Genomic DNA, 20,924 nt, shown 5'->3' on the forward strand with positions numbered 1-20,924 from the left:
GGGTCTTTTCAATACCCACTGTAAGTACTTCTGCTATCTTTGGCTAGTGGAGAAGCCTAGTAAGTGTTTCCTTTTTAGATCACAAAATACACAGCACATTTATAGTCCCCCTTGTTCCTTCATATAATTGCAGCCTTGTTTTATTGCAATGTGTAAGATTGTTGTTTTTAACTGGCTTTAAAATAAACCACTGATGAAATACAGTTTAGATAAATCCCAGGATGTTTTTTCTTCAGATCTTGTTTGATAACTAATTTATGCACCTTCCTTCATTTATGTATGCATCCATGTGTGACAGCCATGTAATTTCGAATAAAACAGACTTTTAATAGATTCAATTTAATTTAAAAGTACTACTATTATGTGATTTTTTATATAGTCTATATGAAAGTATCAGCAAATCTACCAGACAAGAACTTTATAACACTGGAAAGGTTGAGGATATTTTTCTTTAAAGAAAAATGATAAAAAAAATTTAAAAAAAAAGAAAGACAGTGAGCATAACAACTGAAGCAAGGCATATTTACAATTTTAGATAACTGCCATGACAATTTTAATATATCAGAAATTCTGTGACACCTTTCAACAAAGGAATGTTTCTGGGATTTTCCATTAAGCCACAGCATTTATTCTGTGCTAGGGGGACTGCCTTTCATACGTGGAAAAACTTTGATTGGATCAGGGAAATTATTATTTAATTTTTATTATTTGATTATCTCCCCAGCTGTGGTCAGTTAGAAATCTCACTCAGAGCCATCTGTGTTTGTTCATTGGCCAAGATCCACTGCAGTTTTTCTCTTCTTTTGCTAAGCATTACACTGCCATGACAACATTAATGTTAGGAAATAAAACTCAAGTGCATTAATAAACTGTGAAAGTCTGAGTGGGTGGAATCAAATTACTGACATTCAGTACCACAACGTCTCTTATTGTGCTGATGTTGATAGCAAATCCATCGCATGAAATAAAGGCCGCTTAAAGGAATTGTTTTTGTTAGTAGGGGACCACATAATGTAATCAGGCAGCCCTTCACAACAACAATTTGAATAAAAAGTTTAACTACACTATACATCTAGAATCTTATTTGAATTTTACTCTTCGTTTTAATTAACAGATTTTTTTAAATGTCTAGGCTTACATTAAATCCGTGTCTCAGACTTCTGAACCCCATTGTATTATTTATTTATTTTTATATATTTCGAACTAAGTTATGAACTTTGGATGGTACACATGACTTGTAACTGTTCTTTTTTGCCATGCAGTTCCTGCTGAGTCTTCTCTGACAATTTCCAGACCAATGCAGGATCTGAAAGTCAAGGCAGGAGAGATAGCCTTATTTGAATGTTTCATAACTGGTCCACAGGCTGTGGATGTTGATTGGCTGGCTAATGGGAAGTTGATACAGCCAGCACTATTTGATTGTAAGATGCAGTTTGATGGACACCGATGCAGCCTTCTGTTCAAATCTGCGCACGAAGACGACAGTGGAAGCTATACTTGTAAAATCAGTTCAGCAAAAGGTAAGAGTCCTAACAACATTCCAAAGTGACCATATAGCTAAATCTTACATCATTTATGCATCAACATTGAGCTGCCTATTCTTTAATGTTATGTTAATCTTGTTTCCTAGTAATACTTATTTGCTTCCAATTAATATTAACTTGTATAAGCTTCTTGTTCTTGTTTGCATGGTACAGAAGAGCTCATTTGCACAGCTAATCTTCTGGTGATTCCATCTAAGAAGCCAAACTTTACACAGAAACTGGAGGCACTGGAGACTACTGAGGGCCGGTCTGCACAATTTGATTGCAAAGTCAGTGGATCTCCCCCTCCTGAAGTCACCTGGTCTCATTGTGGTAAATAAATAAATAAAATAAAAAAATAAAGACCAAGACTTGTTTCCCTAAAATAAATACCAAGTTCTGTCATGAAACTCTGATATTCTTAGCATTAAACGACTTATTTATTTTATTTATTTATTTAGTCATTTAGCAGACGCTTTTATCCAAAGCGACTTACAAATGAGGACAACAGAAGCAATCAATTGTAGTATTAAAACAACTAAAAACAGATCCGAAACTAAAAGCTAAAACTTTATAAATACTACTTATACACATTTTAAAAATAAAGAAATTAAATTAAAATGACAAATGCATACAACAAAATTTCAAAACTTACCATTGAAATGAAAAACAAAAAATAAAGCTAAAAACAATTAAAAATATTAACTGAATACTTTCCGTACCCACTGTATTATAATAATAATAACTTGTTATTATTATATATTATTATTATTATTGACTTGTCACAAGCTGATTGGTTCAAGTTGCATACACAGCCAATGAGCTTGCTGCTTTACATTTAAATGGCTGATTAGTATTGCAGCACGCTTTCAGAGTTCCTCTGAAACCCTCCACCTTCCCCAGCTCCACCTGTATAAATCTGCTATGGGTTATTTTATATGTTATTTGTGCAGCAGCAGTATGTCTTAAATACTCACAGCACCATATTGGCTTATTTATTGGAAGTAGCAAGTTCATGTACTTGCTAGCAGCAGCAGCAGCAATAATCTACAAATACAGCAATAACCAACAGCAGCAGCGTAGCAGATCTATTCCGCCATGACCAAATACATTAACATTGTCATATCCATCACCATATTAAACTCTTCAGAGAGTTCTCATAATAGAACTTTGTTTTAACTATTTTTATGGAATACGAAACATTTGTCGACACTGATTGAACATACCTTTTTGTGTCCTAGAACAACCTGTGGTGGAGAGTGATAATATTCGTATCCTCAAAGTGAATGGGCATCACTCTCTGTTCATCACTCATGTTAACAAGGAGAACAAGGGATTGTACACAATAATTGCTCGAAATGTTCAAGGAGAAGCAAAAAGCTCATCTGAACTCTATGTACACGAACCACGACCAGCCATATCTACTCACATGTAAGAAGACAAACTCTTCTTAACAATGTCTAATTAAAAAAAAAAAACTGTTACCATTCTTTACCCCTTTTCTGACTCGTTTGTTTGTTTTTCACACTTCAGGTCAAGGTTAGAGAAAATGCCTTCAATCCCTGAGGAGCCTGAGGTGTCTGAGGGAGAGGTGGAACACAGGACAATGCCAGACTTCATAAAACCTCTCAGTGACCTGGAAGTGGTAGATGGGAAAGAAGCAGTATTGAAGTGCAGGGTGACAGGCCTGCCATATCCCAAAATCATTTGGTACCACAACGGCATGAAGATAGAGAGTTCTGATGACAGAAAGATGATACAGTGTAAGTCCACAAAATTTTGTCAGAGGCATTGTAAAGGATGTTTATGGCCCATCTTTAGTTTAATAAGACTATCTTTACTTATAATTGTGAGGTACTTATAAGTTTTCTACATTTATCGTCTCCCGAATGCATGTTGTCTTCAATCATATCTTACCATAAACCTCTTCTAGACAGGGATGTTCACAGTCTGGTCATTAATTCGGTGTGTCATGGCCACAGTGGTGTGTATAAATGTGTCATTTCCAATAAGGTGGGAAAGGCTGTCTGCTATGCTCATTTATATGTTGCAGGTAAGATGGAACTTTTTGTCATATATTAGTATTGTAAAATCCTATGTGTCCACCTCACTAACATTGTAGTTTCTTGACAGTTGGCCTTCCTGAGCCACCTGATGATCCTCCAGTAATTGAATCTGTAACTGGGAGAACAGTCTCATTGAGCTGGAAAATACCACAAAACCTAGACCCATCCATAGGTAAATTTGTCTGACTTTTCTTAAACTGAATTGGTATGATAGTTCCTTAGATCAGTGGTTTTCAGTCCTGGTCCTGGGGATCCACGGCTCGCACATTTTCTACATCTGCCTTATTTAACACACCTGATTCAGATAACCAGCTTATTATGTGAAGGCTCCATGAACTCAGCTGATTGTGTCAGGTAAGAAAGACATACAAAATGTGCAGAGCGCTGGGTCCCCAGGACCAGGATTGAAAAAAGCTGCTTTAGATTCTGCTTAAAGTTAGTTTATCATGTTATATAATCTGTGATAATTAATCGACAACTAGGGGAGAGTGTGGTAGGATGTTTCACTTGATTTTGTCCATCTGGAATTGAGTGTATTATTGTCGTTTGCTAATAGAGTGCAGCAGTGAGGACATATTTTTGTAGGCCAACTCAGAAGTTAGCATCACCCTTTTTCCTGAAAGTTTGAGTGAGAATGGTTTGAAAGAGTGATTATAAACACAGTGAGGCTGTAAAAAGAGTAAAGAGCTGCAGTGAGTGGATGAGTTTTCTTGTTTGGTCTGATGACATTTAAAGGGGTCATATGATGCGATTTCATTTTTTCCTTTCTCTTTGCCCAACAACCTCTGTAGTCCAGTTTAGCCACTTGTTAGCAATCGCTTGTTTAAAGACAATTAAAATCTTTAAAAAAAATCACAAGGGTGTGTTATGTATTTTATGGTATAAAATAAAATGGGAAAATACATTGAGTTTGTCTTAACCATAGACCTTATTTCAGGCTTTTAAAATTCTAACTCGTTTCCAGATTTTGGCTTACAAAAATATATTGTCCCTGCAATACTCTGTCACTGAGACCTCATGTGAGTGACAGGTTACTGGATTGGAGAGATTATTGTCTAGCCCTCGCACTGGTGGACACATCATCAGAGAAGAGATATCGTTGCGAGGGGAAGGGGGAGATAATGTTCTTGATTAAAGATTATGAAGGCACATGAACAAAAATAAATAAATAATGATTTACATGGATAAACCATTTATAATAAACAATGCAGTATTCATTAAAAAATAAGAAATGTCAGTTTTAATTTCATGGTGTCTTTAAACCTTTTTTTTTTTTTTTTTTTTTTTTTTTTAAACTAAATTTTATACATGGCAGGTGAAATTAAATGTTTATCAAAGAAAACCAGTCAAGGTCTAAAAATATATATACAATGTATGTTTGTGAATTTCCAATGTACCAAACCATGTACAACAATGTAGCTATGGGATACAGTGTGTCAGATGGTTCAGGCTCAATGGCCCAACTACAGTAATAGTTATAGGTTTTCCATCCAAATGTAGAAAAAACTTAATATTATATAATAATATTATTATTAACTTAATAAACTTAATTAGCTTATCCCTAAAATCACTCTGCTTATCCCTAAAATGGAGCAAGTTCCAAATAAGTCACATTTCTATCACTTTTGATATAGAAGCTTTATAACTAATTATATATATATATATATATATTCACGGGAACAAGGGGCCTGGCATTGATAATGACTGCTACCTCTGCCATGAAGGTCACCAGCACCTCGTGGGTAAGTTTGTCTTTCAACTGGAGGAACACGGAATCAAGAATTCTTCTTGCAAGCCCAATCATTCTTTCCCATGTTCCACCGCAATGGGAAGCATGTGGAGGATTAAAAGTCCAATATATATATTATAGGTAATCTTTGCCTAAAAGGCAACTTAAGTAAAAGGTTTACCTTTTCCCCTGCTCTTCTATATATAATTTTCCATGTCCTTTGTTCATTTCAGATCCAGCTTCACTTATGTACATTGTTCAACAACAAGCTCTAGGCTCCACCCAGTGGACAACCATTGCCTCAAGCCTCAAAGACACCTCCTATACAGTCACCTCTCTTTCTAAAGGAGTGTGTTATTCCTTCAGAGTCCTTAGTACCACTGGAAAAGCATCCAGCAAACCCTCACAGTCCACTGACCTGGTCCAGCTCACTGACAGAGGTATTGAGAAGATTTGAACTTGAATTCTGTCTCTACTCACATCAGAGAAATGTGGAGATATTTGTTACTTTCTGATGACATATTTGTTCATTCTGTCCTTGATTACACATGTATCTTCTACTATTCTGCATTTTTAATGAATGCAGCGGTCATAGCTATAGCCTTACTTCATCTCAGCGGGCCAAAGCAAACCCACATAAACCTTTTTGCTTGTGAAATGCTGGCTCTGTCATTGCCTGATGGATGCACATTGCATGTAGACTTGTTGAAATCATTTATTATTATTATTATTATTTTCATATCACAGGACAATACTTACACAAAGCTCCAGTCATTCTGGACAAGCCTGATATTGTGTATGTGGTTGAGAACCAGCCTGTCACTATCACAATAACACTTAATCATGTCCAAGCAACAAGCTCATGGAAAAGGTTAGTGTCAAATGCAAACAAAACATTCAAATTGCAGTATAAATTGTGTATTATATTAATATGTGTATAATATCAAGTAAGCCATTGTTTACTAGAAGGGGAGTGGTGCTTCTCAACAAACCTGGTGCATTAGAGATGACCATGCCTGATGATGACCAGCATGCCTTACACATTACCAAAGTGAAAAGCACGGATGTAGGTCAGCTCATGTTCATGGCAAACAACCAGTATGGCAGTGACCTCTGCACTCTGCAGCTGGCAGTGGCAGGTGAATGCACTTTTTGGCCACTCACTCTTTTTAAACTTACAAGTAAAAGTAATGTAAGTAAGTGGAAGAGAGGGATAAGGTCCATGGATCGCCCAACTCTGGTTGCCCAAAGCGCAACCATGCTACATGTCACAGCGCTGCCCACAAGGTTTTCAGCAAACTTGCAATGTTTATGTAGTAAATAAAAATCTGCTCCTTTTGAGATGGCGTCTGCACACAATAATTAGAATTCAATGCTTTCCAAATGATGCACATACATCTTAGTATGGGTGTTTATTGGGTATTAGTTGTAAGAAACCTTCCAGCATGTTCAAAAAGGTGTTTTGTTAAAGGTCTAGTCCACCAATAAATGCAAACTGTTATCATTCTCATCACAAACTCCACATTTTTATTCAATTAAATTAAATTCAATTCAAGTTTATTTGTATAGTGCTTTTCACGATACAAATTGTTGCAAAGCAACTTTACAGCAAATTAAGTTTCTACAATATTTAGTGGTAGCTTATCAGTGGTGACTGTCAGTTAATGTACATATGGCAGAAATGTATGGAAAAATCAATTAAAGACGTAATCAAACAGACGATGAACACCATTAACCAAATTTTTATGATTTTCAGTTTTTTGTCCATACAATAAAAGTCCAAGATCCAAAAAGGACATAGCATAAAAGTAATCCAAACAACCCCAGTAGTTTAATCTGAAGGGATACAATCACTTAGTATGTCAAGCAAGCAATAAGCAAAACATTGATTAACAACATTGATATATAATCCAATATCACCATTCCAATAACATAACCTATTGCATGATGCCATTAGATCGTGCAACATAAAGGTAGGGTTAGAGTAATATAATAAACTCATGCATAATCCAGTATGGCGACATGAAACATCCAAAACATCAGTAACATCAAAACTCATATGTTTTTGTGTGTCATGGGACTTAACACATGCCATGACACAAGAACCAATGAAATAAAATCAGTGACAGTGTATTTTATTTTATTTATACTTGAGTATTAATTGTCTGCACTGATCCTGCTTCAGGTGTCTTCAGGTGTTCTGTTTTTAAACTGTTCTGATTGTTTTTTCTTGTATATTTCAGTGCCCCCTTCATTTGAGACCATCATGGAGGACTTGGATGTGTGCGTGGGGGAAACATCTCGCTTTGCTGTCGTTGTAGACGGGAAACCTGACCCTGTTATCCTCTGGTACAAGGTCAGTTTGCGCTATTGACTATCATGCCAGCTGAAATTTCATTGAACATTTTTTCTGTCCTTAGTAATTCCACTCATTTGTGCTATTTGACTTTCAGGATAGTATCCTTCTGGCAGAGAGCAGTCATTTTACCTTTGTGTATGATGACAGAGAGTGCTCGCTTGTGATTCTTAATGCTCAGTCTGAGGATGAAGGGGTCTACACTTGCACTGCTAAGAACCTGGCTGGGTCAGTGTCCTGTAAGGCTGAGCTTACTGTTCATACTGGTGAGTAATACAGATTAATTTGAATATGGCTTAGCCAGAAGCAGATCTAGAGAATAATTCACCCAGAAGACACTAGCTATGTTTGTTTAAAATTAACAGGGTGATGTTACTAACATATACATGTCTGATGAATGTCTCCATTTAGATAGCAAAGTAAATGTGTGTGGGTGTACTTACAATTTCACAGCCAAAAATGTGGAGGAGGAGGAAGATCAAATGGAAGATGAAGGCACAATTCTATGGAGGATGCGTAGGCTGACTGATTACTTTGACATACACAAAGAGATTGGCAGGTCAGACACCATACCAGAAGGACACTCCTGTTTATAGTTTCATTATTATTAAGAGTATGCTGTATATATTTGGATCTGACAAGTCTGTAATGTTCTTGCTCACAGAGGGGCTTTTTCATATGTCAAGCAAGTGACGCAGAAAAATGGGCAAATATTTGCAGCAAAATTCATCTCATTGCGGGCACAGAGAAAAGCTTGTGCCGTGAGAGAGATGACCCTCCTGTCAGAATTAGACCATGAGAAGATCATTCACTTCTATGATGCATTTGAAAAGAGGCGTGTAGTGGTCATCATTACTGAACTGTATCCTTTCCTTCTGATTAATTATCCTTTCTAAATATGTTTTAAAAAGATAAGTTATAAGTTAAAAAGTTATTATCTTTAAATGATTATAAAGGTGCCACGACGAGCTTTTGGAAAGAATAACAAAAAGAACAACCATCTTAGAATCTGAGGTTGGTGTTTTAACTGTTTATTCAGTAACTATTATTTGCTGCTGCATGATGTTAAAACAAAATCAGTGAATTACTGAGAGATTAATATAATCTACAGAATTAATGTTCATGTTCTGTTTACAGGTTCGGTCTATCATACGGCAGCTACTTCAGGGTATCGACTATCTTCACCAGAATGACATAATTCATCTTGATATAAAGGTCAACAGATAAAACTGTACCATTTACTAAATGCTTTGATAATCATTGCGAATTGCGGTTTTTGACATTTCAGAGGCGAGTAATTATACAGTATGTATGTGTCTTTCAGCCCGAAAACATCCTCATGGCAGACCAAAAAAGTGATTACATTCGTATTTGTGATTTTGGCAATGCTCTGAAAGTCAAACCAAATGAAGAATTGTACTGCAAATATGGCACACCAGAATTTATTGCTCCTGAGATTGTAAACCAGTCACCCATCTCTAAATCTACAGACATTTGGTAAAATACCATTGCGTCACCTACCTTTTAGATAGATGGTTAAACTTTCATTCTCTATATTTTTTAAAACTATCTTTCTTTCTACAGGCCAGTGGGTGTCATAACTTACTTATGGTATGTATATTTGTAGGTTACACTTTATACATTCTACTAAATAAATGTTTTCAATTACATGTCATTTAACTCTCATTGGTGTATTAGTAGACTGTTAGGTTAGGGTTAGTAGACTTGCAAAGTTAGAAGAAGACTTGCAAAATTACTTAATGTCAGTATATCAGATAGTCTACAGTTACTCTAATGAGTGGCATTTGACAAAATAACTGTAATTGCAAAGGTATAGTTATTATAATGTCTTAAGTGGACTATCAAAATACCTATTTGTGTTATATTTGTACTCACCACTGATAGAATTTTACATTCAATGCTAAGTGTGAAATCATGTAACAATTCTTTTTCATTCACATAATTTACAGCTTAACAGGAGTTTCTCCATTTGCTGGGGAAAATGACCGTGACTCGTTGCTGAACATCAGGAACTACAATGTTGCCTTTGAGGAGAGCATGTTCAAAGACCTTTGCAGAGAAGCAAAAGGATTCATCATAAAGCTCCTTGTATCAAGTAAACTGTAAGTGTTCATTGCACCACAATCTCTGAGATAAACATGTCTGACTGTTGTAATGGAGTTACACGGTCTTAAATTTGTTCAATCATTTGTACTTCAGGAGACCCCATGCCACAGAATGTCTTCTTCATCCTTGGTTCAAGGTAAGATAGAATATCAAACAGGCTGCAGTACTGATTAATGCAATAATAATAATAATAATAATAATAATTCTTCAAGCACCCTTTAATTAACCACTTTGACTCCTAGCTACAGATGTTCTGGGTCACTACATGTGTGCATATACATAGCTGCCATACAACAGAAACACCACAGAGATGTTGTTGCCTTGAAGTGTATTTTTAGAGCACAATAATCTAATTGACCTTTTTTTTCTTAGTCACTGGTAAAGGGAAAGAGTATCAACACAACATTACATAAGCAAATATTAGCCAGACGGAAATGGCAGGTAAGCAATAAAAACCTATATATTAAAAAAAAATCATTAATTATAAATTAATTATAAAAGAAATGACAATATTGAGTTCTTAACTGTTTATTATATCCTTTTCAGTGTTCACTCATTAGATACAAATCTAAAATGGTGATGAGATCAATATCAGAGTTGCTGGATGACTCTTCAAGCCATGTGTCCCTTGCTGTAACAAGAAACCTTAAAGATGGTTCACCACCTCCATTGTCATCCTCCGATTCAGATGAGGACATTGATGAACTTCCTTTCATCCCTATGCCTCACACAATGATGTTCTCTGGTTCCCGGATGCCACTGACTGAGATCCATGAGGATGATGTTGATGTCATTAGAGAATCCAATGAGTCCTATCATAAAAACATTAATCGGCTGGAGGACATCACAGAATGTCAGACAACTGATGGACAGAAGAATGTAGACCACCTGGAGATTACAGAAATGACTGTGAACTTGAAAGAATCCTTGCAAAGCGGTTCCAGTGTAGAAGCTGAACAGGTAGCATGCAAATCCAGAAGAGCGCTAATGCGAAGAGGGAGTTCTGCTGACAGTGCTCTTCTTCTGCAGATCACACCTGAAGATGGTAATATGAGCGATACTACAGAGGAAGGCCAAAAGCACATGAAAAAGGCAGTTTCCATGGAGCTGCCACACAGGAGCAATAGTCCAAAGACGGGGAGGCTGAGCAAGGAAGATTATGCTCTAAAACTGGATCTTATGCGGCAGAGGTTGCTAAGAGGAGGCACTGTTGACAAGAATATGAGTGGTCTACGTGGCCCCCTGCTTGAGACACTGGGTGTTGATGATGAGAGGCGAACTGCTTCTTTGGATCGTAACTTTAGACGTGCCAAGTTGAGTGCTTCAGAAGTTCCTCGGGCATTATCCACTGATAGCCCTGAGTATACTTGTCCAAATACTGCATTCAGGAAGAGGTCTTCTTTAAGGGACGGAAACGCAGAGTTAATTTCACTACATAGGAGATCTGGAGCCCCACTAGAGATTCCCTCCATTTTTTCTGGGGACCATAACTTGTTGGAAGCCACATCTACTATCGCAGAACAAACCAAGGATGGTCCTAAGCCTGTGTTTCCAAGAGAAATTTCATCCAATCCACCAACTCCAGACTTAGAAAATAAACAAGTATCTAAGGAAGAGGCTATTGGTGCCATCCAAATTATGAATACATCTCAACCTGCATCTATTTTAGATGACACTGATAAGAAGGTAGAGAAGATGGAAGAGCACAAATTCTCTCAAGACTGTGTGCCAGGACAGATAAATAAAAGTATTGAATCTTCTCTTGATTTACTTCCACATGACATATCCTCAAATTATTCCAGTAAATTGCAGGTAAATGGCAAAAAGGCATCATCTCTCACAGTGTTACCCACCACTATCTTAAAAATCTCAGACCCGGATATTCAACCTACCACTGGACATCCAGTTGTTTTTTATTCTGCTTCCTCTGCATATCACCCAACTCTTAGAACTGATATTAAAGATATTGATTCAGAGGAAATTTTTGAGGCAAGGTTTAAGAAGAGGGAATCTTCTTTGACACATGGCCTGAAACGATTGACAAGGACCAAGTCTGAAGAAAACTCACCTGTTCTCCCACGGAAATCAAATGAAGAGGTTTATCGACCTCACCCTGTAGGTGCCCCATTGGAGTTTGGACCTAGAGGATTACAAGAAAAATCCAAGTCTGTCCAAGACCTCAGGGAGGTGGAAAAGGAATCCGGCCTTGGATTTATTGGAAGATTCTCTATGCGTGCAAGGAGACTGCAACCAAAAAAAGGGAAAGAGGAGACCTCAGATTCTTTAGCTAACAGACGGCGTGTTACATGGGCAATGGGACGTAGCAAGTCCCTAGACAAAAAAGAAGTTAAGATAGGATGCTTTGATAACACTATGAATACAGAGAAAGAAAATCTTGAAAAAAATAGTAAGAAGGTTGCTGAATCACCGATCCTTGCAGTGCGACGTAAATTTGAATCTAATGTTTCAGGAATATTTGATAGAGTGCATAGTAAGTCAAAAGACATTAATGATAGGGAAACTAAACCCCACAGCGATGAAGAAACTCTAAAAGAACAAGACATAAAGAAAATCAGTGATTCACCAGTTCTGGCACTGCGAAAAAAGTTCGAGTCTGGATTTTCATTAAGAAAGCAAAGTCAGTCTAACAAGAGCGAGGGAGAAAAGGAGGTTAAAAATGAAGGACAGAAAACACCTTTGTCCTCTTGTCATCGCCGCTCTCAATCTGACGGGCTCATTCACAAGAGTGTAGATAATCCAGAGAACCAAGTTCCCTCACAAACTGCTTCTACATCGTCCAAAGAGACACTGATCTCCACTTCTAGTTCACAGTCTATACAATCCTCTCAGAGTATGTATTACTGAGTTTTTTGCAATACATTTTATTTAATTTATTTTTTATCAGTTATCCAAAAAAAAAATTCTGACACGTATTGCTAAACATGTAAGTTGCTAAGTATGCTACACTGTAACTAGTATACTGCAAGTTAAACCTTGGAACCTAACTTATGCAAATGATTATAAAACTGCATTAAAGTGATTCATTGTTGACAGCTCCTGAAACTGAAATCAGGTCTAGGTGGGACAGATGGGGTTTGTCCAGAAGCAAGAGAGTCAGGACACCATCAAAATCAAATGCACCTGCAATTAAAAAGGAAGGTGAAAAAAACCCCCATTAAAATAGTTCTACTTCTAATATGTGTTTTGTGGAAATTTAAAATTAAATAAAAAATGTATCCTTTATTTCAGATTTTCCTCCAGTTTTCCATATTACACTAAAGGACAATGTTCTACTTGAAGGGAATCCAGTGACTCTTAGTTGTCTTTCAGCTGGTAGTCCTGAGCCAAAAATATTATGGAGAAAAGGTTTTTTTTTTTCATTTATTTGTTTTCTTTTAATTATGAAAACAGTAGTGCTCCAACAATTAACTTTTCTCCTGTGTTCATAGATAAGAAACCTTTGGAAATTAATGACAGAATGAGCTTAGTGGCCTACCCAGATGGAAGGCAACTTTTGATGATCACGAAGACCTCTAAGAAGGATGCAGGAATATATGAATGTGTAGCCTCTAATAACCTGGCCTCTGCTACTACTTCTTGTAAACTCTCAATAGCCTGTAAGCTCTGAAAGGTTGCTTATTATTCAGTATAGCATTAATGCCCAGTGTTTGGGTTTCAATCAGGACCACTTTCGTCAAGTATATTTATTACAATTATATTGCATACAGTTAGTGTTGGCGGTATGGTTATGTTCTGGGCAACACTCCACACGCCTGTCCATGCAGCCATGCTTGGACAGAGCGGGGAGAGCAGCAAGACAATTAAGAGCAGCAAGAGGGAGTTAATTGCAAGCAGTGATGCGATGGAAGAGACGCTGAAGAATGGGAATTTAAATAGACCGCTTGTGATAGGTGTCAAGACTGGATTGGTACACGTCAGGAACAGCTGACTGTCGGCTGATGCGAGCTTGACTGACGTGGCCTGCCTGAACTAACGCTATGCTGAATATATGCCAAACTTGCAAAAGTTATTTTCTGATCCATATTTTGTGTTTATATCACATGTTAAGGTGTTCCAAAACGGCCAGGAACCCCGGAGATTCCACAGATATATAATAACACTGCTCTGGTGCAATGGAAACCATCAGACTCCAAAGTTCCTTGCACATACACACTTGAGAGAAAATGTGATGGTAGGGAATGTCTAATACATCTGGCATATACTGATTTATCATGTACTACTGTGTTAAATATTATTATCTTTTTAAAAGTGTTCTCCTTGTCATTCATTGTGTGCAGTGATTTAAAATTTCACATTTTATCTGTAGGTGATGATAAGTGGGTGATTGAAGCTACAGGAGTGACTGATTGTTTCTACAATTCCTCTGAACTTCCAACGGGTTCTGCCATCCGATTCCGTGTGGGATGTGTAAATAAAGCTGGCCAAGGTCCATACAGTAATGTATCAGAGGGAGTAAGAATTAACGTTGAAGGTATTAAGCATGCAGTTCAGTTGTACAGCATTAAAACGTATCATTGTTCTGTTGGTAATATTAGCTTTTGTTACAAGATTTTGAATATTTTAATTAGCTGGATGTGTGAATTCATATTTCTTTTCTGGATTAGCTAAATCAATTTGTGTGTACATAATTCCTACCTCTGTCCTGCAGTGGCACCACACCATCAACCAGCTGAAATGAAGACACACCCCTCATCTTCTTTTCCTGTTGTTGCTGTGACTGCATCTGCTTTTATATTAGCAGAGTCAAGTGTTCGTCAGTCCATTAGTCCTAGTCCTGCACAGTCTGGTGATGTCACAAATACTTCCTCTGAGGTGTCTGTTTCTCACTCTTGCCCAAAGACATCTATCCCTCCTCTTGTTCACCCCAAGCCAACAAGCGTTATCAGCACGGTTTCCCCTGTTACCCAAAACCAGACTGTATCGCCAAGGTCATACACAGCTCCACCCTCAATAGGCAGATCAATTTCTCCTGTCCCTTCGTATGTTCCAGCCACATGCTCAGTTACTCCCAACCCTATCTCTCCTCCTGTGATCCCGGTCAGCAGTATCAGTCCAATAGGAGAAGGAGCAAGCTCACCTACACCAGAGATGGGAAGAGTGGTATCCTCCACCAAAACTGAGACCACTTTGAGGCAAGGAGTTCCTCAGAAACCATACAGATTTTTGGACGAGAAAGCCAGGTGAGAAAATAAAATGAATTCCTATATTTGTTATTCCTTTTTGTTCCCTTTATTTAATAATTCTCTATCTAATTATACAGTTCACAAATCAATCCTGCAAGCATTTTCACACAACTCGTCCATTTTTTGACAGGGGTCGTTTTGGAGTGATAAGGGATTGCAGAGAAAACTCAACAGGCAAGATGTTTATAGCAAAGATTATTTCCTATGATCAGCAGACCAAGCAAGCAGTCATAAAGGAGTATGAGATCCTCAAGTCCCTCCGTTGTGAAAGAATCATGGCCCTACATGAAGCCTATATCACACCTCGCTACCTTGTACTCATAACAGATTACTGCACAGGCAAAGAGATCCTGTATAGTCTCGTTGACAGGTGTGTAATAGTCTAGTATGGTCAAGTTTTTTATAGATTATCTATTATATTTTAACTGGGCTTTGAAAATTAAGTTCAGTGTTCTCAGAAAACTCTTGTTTTCTCTTCCAGATTTTGTTACTCTGAAGATGATGTAGTGGGTTTCATTGTCCAGATTCTTCAGGGTTTAGAATATCTCCACAACTGCCGGATTCTTCATCTGGACATTAAGCCAGACAACATCATGGTCACCAACCTCAATGTGATTAAGATCATAGATTTTGGCAGTGCTCAAAGGTTTAACCCTCTCTCCCTCCAACCGTACAGCAGAGAACTTGGGACTCTGGAGCACATGGGTATGCGCAACATACAATTCTTATCCTGTAACGGTTCTCTACATATTGATTCAAAATATCTATTAGTGTCTTGTTGACAATAATGACCTGTTTCCTGCCTTCTTCAAGCTCCAGAATTGCTGAAAGGGGATCTAGTAGGACCCCCAGCTGACATCTGGAGTTTAGGAGTTCTTTCCTATATTATGTAAGTCCAGTCTATAAAGGAATTAAAGTTGGCATGAAACTTGATGCAACCAACTTTACAGTTGTATTGTGGTGTATTTTTGAGAGAAGAGGTAACATGCAATAAAAAAATAAACAGTGTTCACTTTGGTCTAAACTTTAAGAAATAGATTTTTTAATGCTTTTCAATTTTAGAGTGTGAAACAGCAATGTAAGCATTCCTGCTTGAGAAATATTTAACCTTACAAAAGGCAAAAATATTTTCCTTCCAAACAACAGTATTTATTAAAGCAGCACTATGTAACTTTTTCTGTGTTCAAAATTTGCAAAATGTATATAATGAGCGAGTACATCATGAATTCATCTTCCAAACCGCGTTTTTGTCTTATTCCGAATCACTACGGTACACTTATAATATATTTGGACTATTGTAGCCTGGTCGGGTCGTCACCGCTGCGGAGTAACACATAACTGCGTGAATCGCCATAGACATAAACTTAGAGAAGTAGCTCCGGTTGGAATGTTCTTCCGCGGGATGTGTGCAGTTCTGTTTATTAACCGCTAGAGCGCCAAAAGTTACATAGTGCTGCTTTAATTGGAGTCTAATTTTAAGTTCCTTTGTTTATACTGTAGGCTCAGCGGTAGACTTCCTTTCCAAGACAAAGACCCAAAACTGACAGAGACCAAAATCCATGCCGCAAAGTTTGACTCAACTAAGCTCTACCCAAAGGTGTCCCAAAGTGCCTCCACTTTTTTAAAGAAGATATTAAATGGCTATCCATGGTAAATATTAATTAAACAACCTGGAGCCAGTTGCAACTTCAGTTAAAACTTCACCCTTAAATACAGGGGTTTTCAAACTGTTCCTGGAGCCTTCACAGCATTGCACATTTTGGATCAGCAGTAGCTCTTGGAGGGTTAACTTTGTTTAGAGTTGAATTCCAACCCTATTCAAACACACCTGAACCATTAGTCAAGGTCTTCAGGATTACTCAAAACTTGGTGTGTGTTGGTGCTAAACTCCGCAGGACTTTGGCCCTCAGGTGCAGGAATGGACACCCCTCTGTGGCTCTACCATTTGAGAAAGCGTAACGGTCATCTTGGATCACGTGTGCCTCAAAAACCAGTCACATTATAGCCTTGATGTCATTTAATTATTTTCTGAGTTTTTAAACTGTCAATAACTGAATGAATGAGTATTCTGTAAACTAAATACAATCACTGAAAACAGTTTGAAAAATGTTGGATGTTTAAATTAGGCACTGCCTATATTTTTGCTTTTTTAATTAAAATTGATATACTAGATATTTTGCAAGAGACAGTATTTTGTTTTGTTCTGTCCTGAAGACAGAACAAAAAGAGTAAAGATAGTAGATATTCCAATAACCTGACTGATTTTCTGGACTTTTTCCTCAGGTGTCGACCCACCATTAAGGACTGCCTCAATCATTCATGGCTTCATGACTCATATCTAAAGAAGCTTCGTCGACAGACCTTGACTTTCACTACCACACGGATCAAAGAATTCCTGGAGGAGCATCAGCGCAGATGTGCAGAGACAGCTACTAAACACAAGGTCCTCTTGAGAGTCTACCAGAGTGGGTCTTCATCCCCAGCCTCACCGACCACGCCTAGCTCACCAAGTGAAGAAAAACATGGACTTTGAACAGGATTATGTGTTCCTGTGGCTCGGTGGTAGAGCATTGCGTTAGCAGCGCCTAAGGTTGTGGGTTCACTTCCCCGGGAACACCCCTACTGGTAAAAAATGTATAGCCTGAATGCAAGTCGTAATGTAAGTCGCTTTGGATAAAAGCGTCTGCTAAATGCATAAATTATTATTATTAATTAAATTATTATTATTAGGATTAGGTAATGAATTTCTTCAGAGCTGGAAAATGTTTGGAAATGATACCCAGTGGTTTCCTTGATGACACCCATAATTTGAGTAATATTAGAACAAAATAGACTCTATCTCACAAAGAAAAAAACATTGATTATAAGTCAATGGTGTTGATAATAGGAAAGTTGGTTGATAGCTGTAGACAAGTAACAGTTGTTTCAAGGTGATGGACATTATATAAGGTGCAATACTTGATTCAGTTAACTTTGGATCAGTGAATGTACCCAAATTAATGTTTTTATAAAAGCATTGTCATTTTGTTTTTTTATGTAGTTTGCTACATGTGATGCATCCATTTGGACTCAAATTTGAACTGAGAACCATTTTAAGAATTACAGAAACGGGTAATAAGACCTGTCCATGATGAAGAATACATTAATACTGTATTCTACATTTCATGAAAACAGATGGACTAATGGTTAGAGAGTCAGATTTGAAACCCAGTGGTTGCAGGTTTGAGTCTCGGTTCCGGCAGGGATTGTCGGTGGGGGAGTGAATGTACAGTGCTCTCGTGTGTGTGTGTGTTCCCTGCTTACTGCTGTGTGTATGCACTTGGATGGGTTAAATGCAGAGCACAAATTCCAAGTGTGGGACACCATACTTGGCTACACATTCTCACTTAAAGTTTAGAAACACATTATGCACTGGTGTTCCAACTTGTTTCAAATTTTATGAAAACTCACTGTAAAACCAAGAATGAAAATGTTCTCCTTTGTCTGCTCATTATGTCACTACGACTATGTAAATCTGGTAGATATATGTATACATTTGATTTTATATTTTGAACTCTGTACATCACACTTTTTGGCATGCCTTTCAATACGTTGAGTTTTATTATAGATTTGTTTTGCTGTTTTTGTAAAAAAACAAACAAAACAAACAAAAAACAGTGGGTAAGGGTACTGTGCTAACATGTATATTTACAAAATGTGTTTCTGATTCTTGTGAGAGACTTTTTCCTTTCTAATGAAGTATTCGTTCAGCAGAATTCCAAATAAAACATTAATTGAAGACACAAAATGGAAAATTTTTTGACAGATGGGCATCTTCTGACTTTTATTTTACTTTATTTTTTACCAGGACATCGTGTTTACAGCTATAAGATCATCAGTACTTTGAAAATAGTTTCATATGACATTAGCTTTAATAGTATTGCTGATTTTGAATTGAACACAATTCAGAAAATTCTAAACATTAAATTTTTTGCATCTATAAAATATAACATTCTGTCATTTTATTCTGTAAAATATTAAAGATTATAAATACTATAAAAAGTGTTCCATCCACATAACATACAACTTTCTCTTATTTATCAACATTCATGAGTGAGTTGTATAACATTCATAAATGGTTCTACTGCAAAAAAAAAAAAATAATCATAACACTACATAACACATTAGCTTGGCTGTGGATGTGTGCTCCCCAACCTCAATACTGTAGGTTCTCTCATCCTCTAGCGCCACCTGGTGGATGACAAGTTTATGATAACAGCCTTCTTGTATTATTTCCATGTGCTCTGTAGATTCCAACTCTTGGTCCCCTTTGTACCAGGTGGCATCACAATTTGTGGATGATACAGTGCATTCTAGAATGACTCTATGTTTTTCCAGTGCTGTACGATCCCTGAGGGGACGGACAATACTTACTGGAAGCTCTGTAAAATAGATATGGACAAAGGATTTATGGTGGGATTAAATAATCTTTTAATTCACTATGAATGTAGAATCATATTCAATTTAAGTACATCTTTTGTACAGTACATTCAACCTCAAGATAAGCAGCTGACTCCACCTGTTTGGAAACAAACTTGATTTCTCCACCATCTTCTGGCTTGGCATTGCATATAAGCAGGAAGTGCTTTGCGCCTATTTAAAAGGTAAAAGAAAAATAAAAAAAATATTTTTCAAGTATAATTTAAAACTCTGATACTGTACACAGAAGCACTTCATTAGTACAGTGATAAATAATAAAGGATAACAAAGGATCAGTGCTATGTATATACAACATTAGTTGTAGTTTATCCACATTAGTTTATCCTTACCCTCTGAACGAGTCTTGATGGTGGTAGTCGGGCGTATCCTGCTGCCATTTTTGTACCATTCCACAGGCATATCTTCCATAGACAGCTCACACATAAAGACAGCATTCTGGTCCTCCTTAATCCAAACATCCTCCAAGCCAGTTATGATCTCTAATTCATGTTCTGAGCACAATGTGGAGAAAAATTTAGCAAAGATCTAAGGGATTTATTTGGTACAGATATCAAAGGTTCAAAGATCTATTTCCAAACATTATTGTGTATTGCACTTAAGATTACAAAATATAACATATTTTGCGCTGGTAACACTAATATCTTCCATAGGTATCAGCATACAATATTAATGAATATTTAGACCATTAAAAATGCAGCCGAAAGATACCAAACATGGCATACCTGTGATCTCTGTTAACAATAGTATGCAATTCTAAAATGTTCATTTAAAAGAGTTCATATCAATACATAAGCAAAACACTATAAGAGGAAAAAATATGAGATGGGGAAAATTGGGTCCATATCCCTTCATTTCTCAGGTGGTTATATCTAGAAGGAGATAGATGTAATTAGGATGGACTGTATAGTACAAGGGTACATTTGTCTGTTTCAAAGTGAATTTAGAGTGAAAACTCTACATTCCTTTGAGTTGTAAAACAATCTTATCTTGATGTGTGTCTTTGTTACCATGGTAACCAGAAGCCTGGTTCTCTCTACCACATGTTTTGCTTGTTGGGGATGGGTATTGTCCACTATTTGTTAAATATAACAAATACTCATGTGTCTGATCCACATCAATCATTACGAAACAGAGGTTTAGTATAAGCGGTAGACCCCGTTGTAAAACGGCTCATTTTCCATATCTGCATTCTCTGGTTTCTCTAATGGCTTCATTCATCCACTTTAGCTCCCCTTTTGTATGTCCGCGTGAGTGTATGTATGTTTGTTTGTTAGACTAGTTTGTGTTAATGTTTAGTTAATAAAACTCTTGTGCGCAAATTACATGAGTTTCTGATTCTGCCTTGCAAATTAATGTCCCTTTACGATTTTGATCCTTGCTACATGCTCTAATGCATTAATACTGTATGAAAGTATTTTCTGTGGCCACGAAAATATCCTT

General features: G+C 37.1%; 1 protein-coding gene and 1 pseudogene across 1 annotated transcript in view; one reads left to right on the plus strand and one right to left on the minus strand.

The window, feature by feature from the left end:
• LOC107719300 (striated muscle preferentially expressed protein kinase-like) overlaps nucleotides 1-17,662 on the plus strand; it is a 42,866-nt gene extending 25,204 nt beyond the window's left edge. Inside the window, exons 8-39 of the mRNA XM_016526704.1 lie at nucleotides 1,263-1,520; nucleotides 1,698-1,856; nucleotides 2,765-2,954; nucleotides 3,057-3,286; nucleotides 3,457-3,576; nucleotides 3,657-3,761; nucleotides 5,552-5,758; nucleotides 6,066-6,189; nucleotides 6,285-6,457; nucleotides 7,562-7,674; nucleotides 7,772-7,940; nucleotides 8,128-8,233; nucleotides 8,339-8,536; nucleotides 8,631-8,688; nucleotides 8,812-8,889; nucleotides 8,999-9,171; nucleotides 9,259-9,285; nucleotides 9,645-9,797; nucleotides 9,895-9,937; nucleotides 10,174-10,242; nucleotides 10,348-12,652; nucleotides 12,856-12,960; nucleotides 13,051-13,167; nucleotides 13,251-13,418; nucleotides 13,871-13,993; nucleotides 14,129-14,293; nucleotides 14,471-15,002; nucleotides 15,136-15,375; nucleotides 15,487-15,710; nucleotides 15,819-15,894; nucleotides 16,506-16,655; nucleotides 17,289-17,662. Coding sequence (XP_016382190.1) covers nucleotides 1,263-1,520; nucleotides 1,698-1,856; nucleotides 2,765-2,954; nucleotides 3,057-3,286; nucleotides 3,457-3,576; nucleotides 3,657-3,761; nucleotides 5,552-5,758; nucleotides 6,066-6,189; nucleotides 6,285-6,457; nucleotides 7,562-7,674; nucleotides 7,772-7,940; nucleotides 8,128-8,233; nucleotides 8,339-8,536; nucleotides 8,631-8,688; nucleotides 8,812-8,889; nucleotides 8,999-9,171; nucleotides 9,259-9,285; nucleotides 9,645-9,797; nucleotides 9,895-9,937; nucleotides 10,174-10,242; nucleotides 10,348-12,652; nucleotides 12,856-12,960; nucleotides 13,051-13,167; nucleotides 13,251-13,418; nucleotides 13,871-13,993; nucleotides 14,129-14,293; nucleotides 14,471-15,002; nucleotides 15,136-15,375; nucleotides 15,487-15,710; nucleotides 15,819-15,894; nucleotides 16,506-16,655; nucleotides 17,289-17,538 — 7,208 coding nt within the window. The 3' untranslated portion in view covers nucleotides 17,539-17,662. The remainder of the gene's footprint in view (nucleotides 1-1,262; nucleotides 1,521-1,697; nucleotides 1,857-2,764; nucleotides 2,955-3,056; nucleotides 3,287-3,456; nucleotides 3,577-3,656; nucleotides 3,762-5,551; nucleotides 5,759-6,065; nucleotides 6,190-6,284; nucleotides 6,458-7,561; nucleotides 7,675-7,771; nucleotides 7,941-8,127; nucleotides 8,234-8,338; nucleotides 8,537-8,630; nucleotides 8,689-8,811; nucleotides 8,890-8,998; nucleotides 9,172-9,258; nucleotides 9,286-9,644; nucleotides 9,798-9,894; nucleotides 9,938-10,173; nucleotides 10,243-10,347; nucleotides 12,653-12,855; nucleotides 12,961-13,050; nucleotides 13,168-13,250; nucleotides 13,419-13,870; nucleotides 13,994-14,128; nucleotides 14,294-14,470; nucleotides 15,003-15,135; nucleotides 15,376-15,486; nucleotides 15,711-15,818; nucleotides 15,895-16,505; nucleotides 16,656-17,288) is intronic.
• Nucleotides 17,663-19,148: 1,486 nt separating this feature from the next.
• The window catches only part of LOC107719302 (obscurin-like protein 1), a 14,064-nt pseudogene continuing 12,288 nt past the window's right edge, over nucleotides 19,149-20,924 (minus strand).

The sequence above is a fragment of the Sinocyclocheilus rhinocerous genome, unplaced genomic scaffold (assembly GCF_001515625.1).
Source record: "Sinocyclocheilus rhinocerous isolate Xijiao unplaced genomic scaffold, SAMN03320098_v1.1 scaffold1142, whole genome shotgun sequence".
NCBI classification, from domain to species: domain Eukaryota; kingdom Metazoa; phylum Chordata; class Actinopteri; order Cypriniformes; family Cyprinidae; genus Sinocyclocheilus; species Sinocyclocheilus rhinocerous.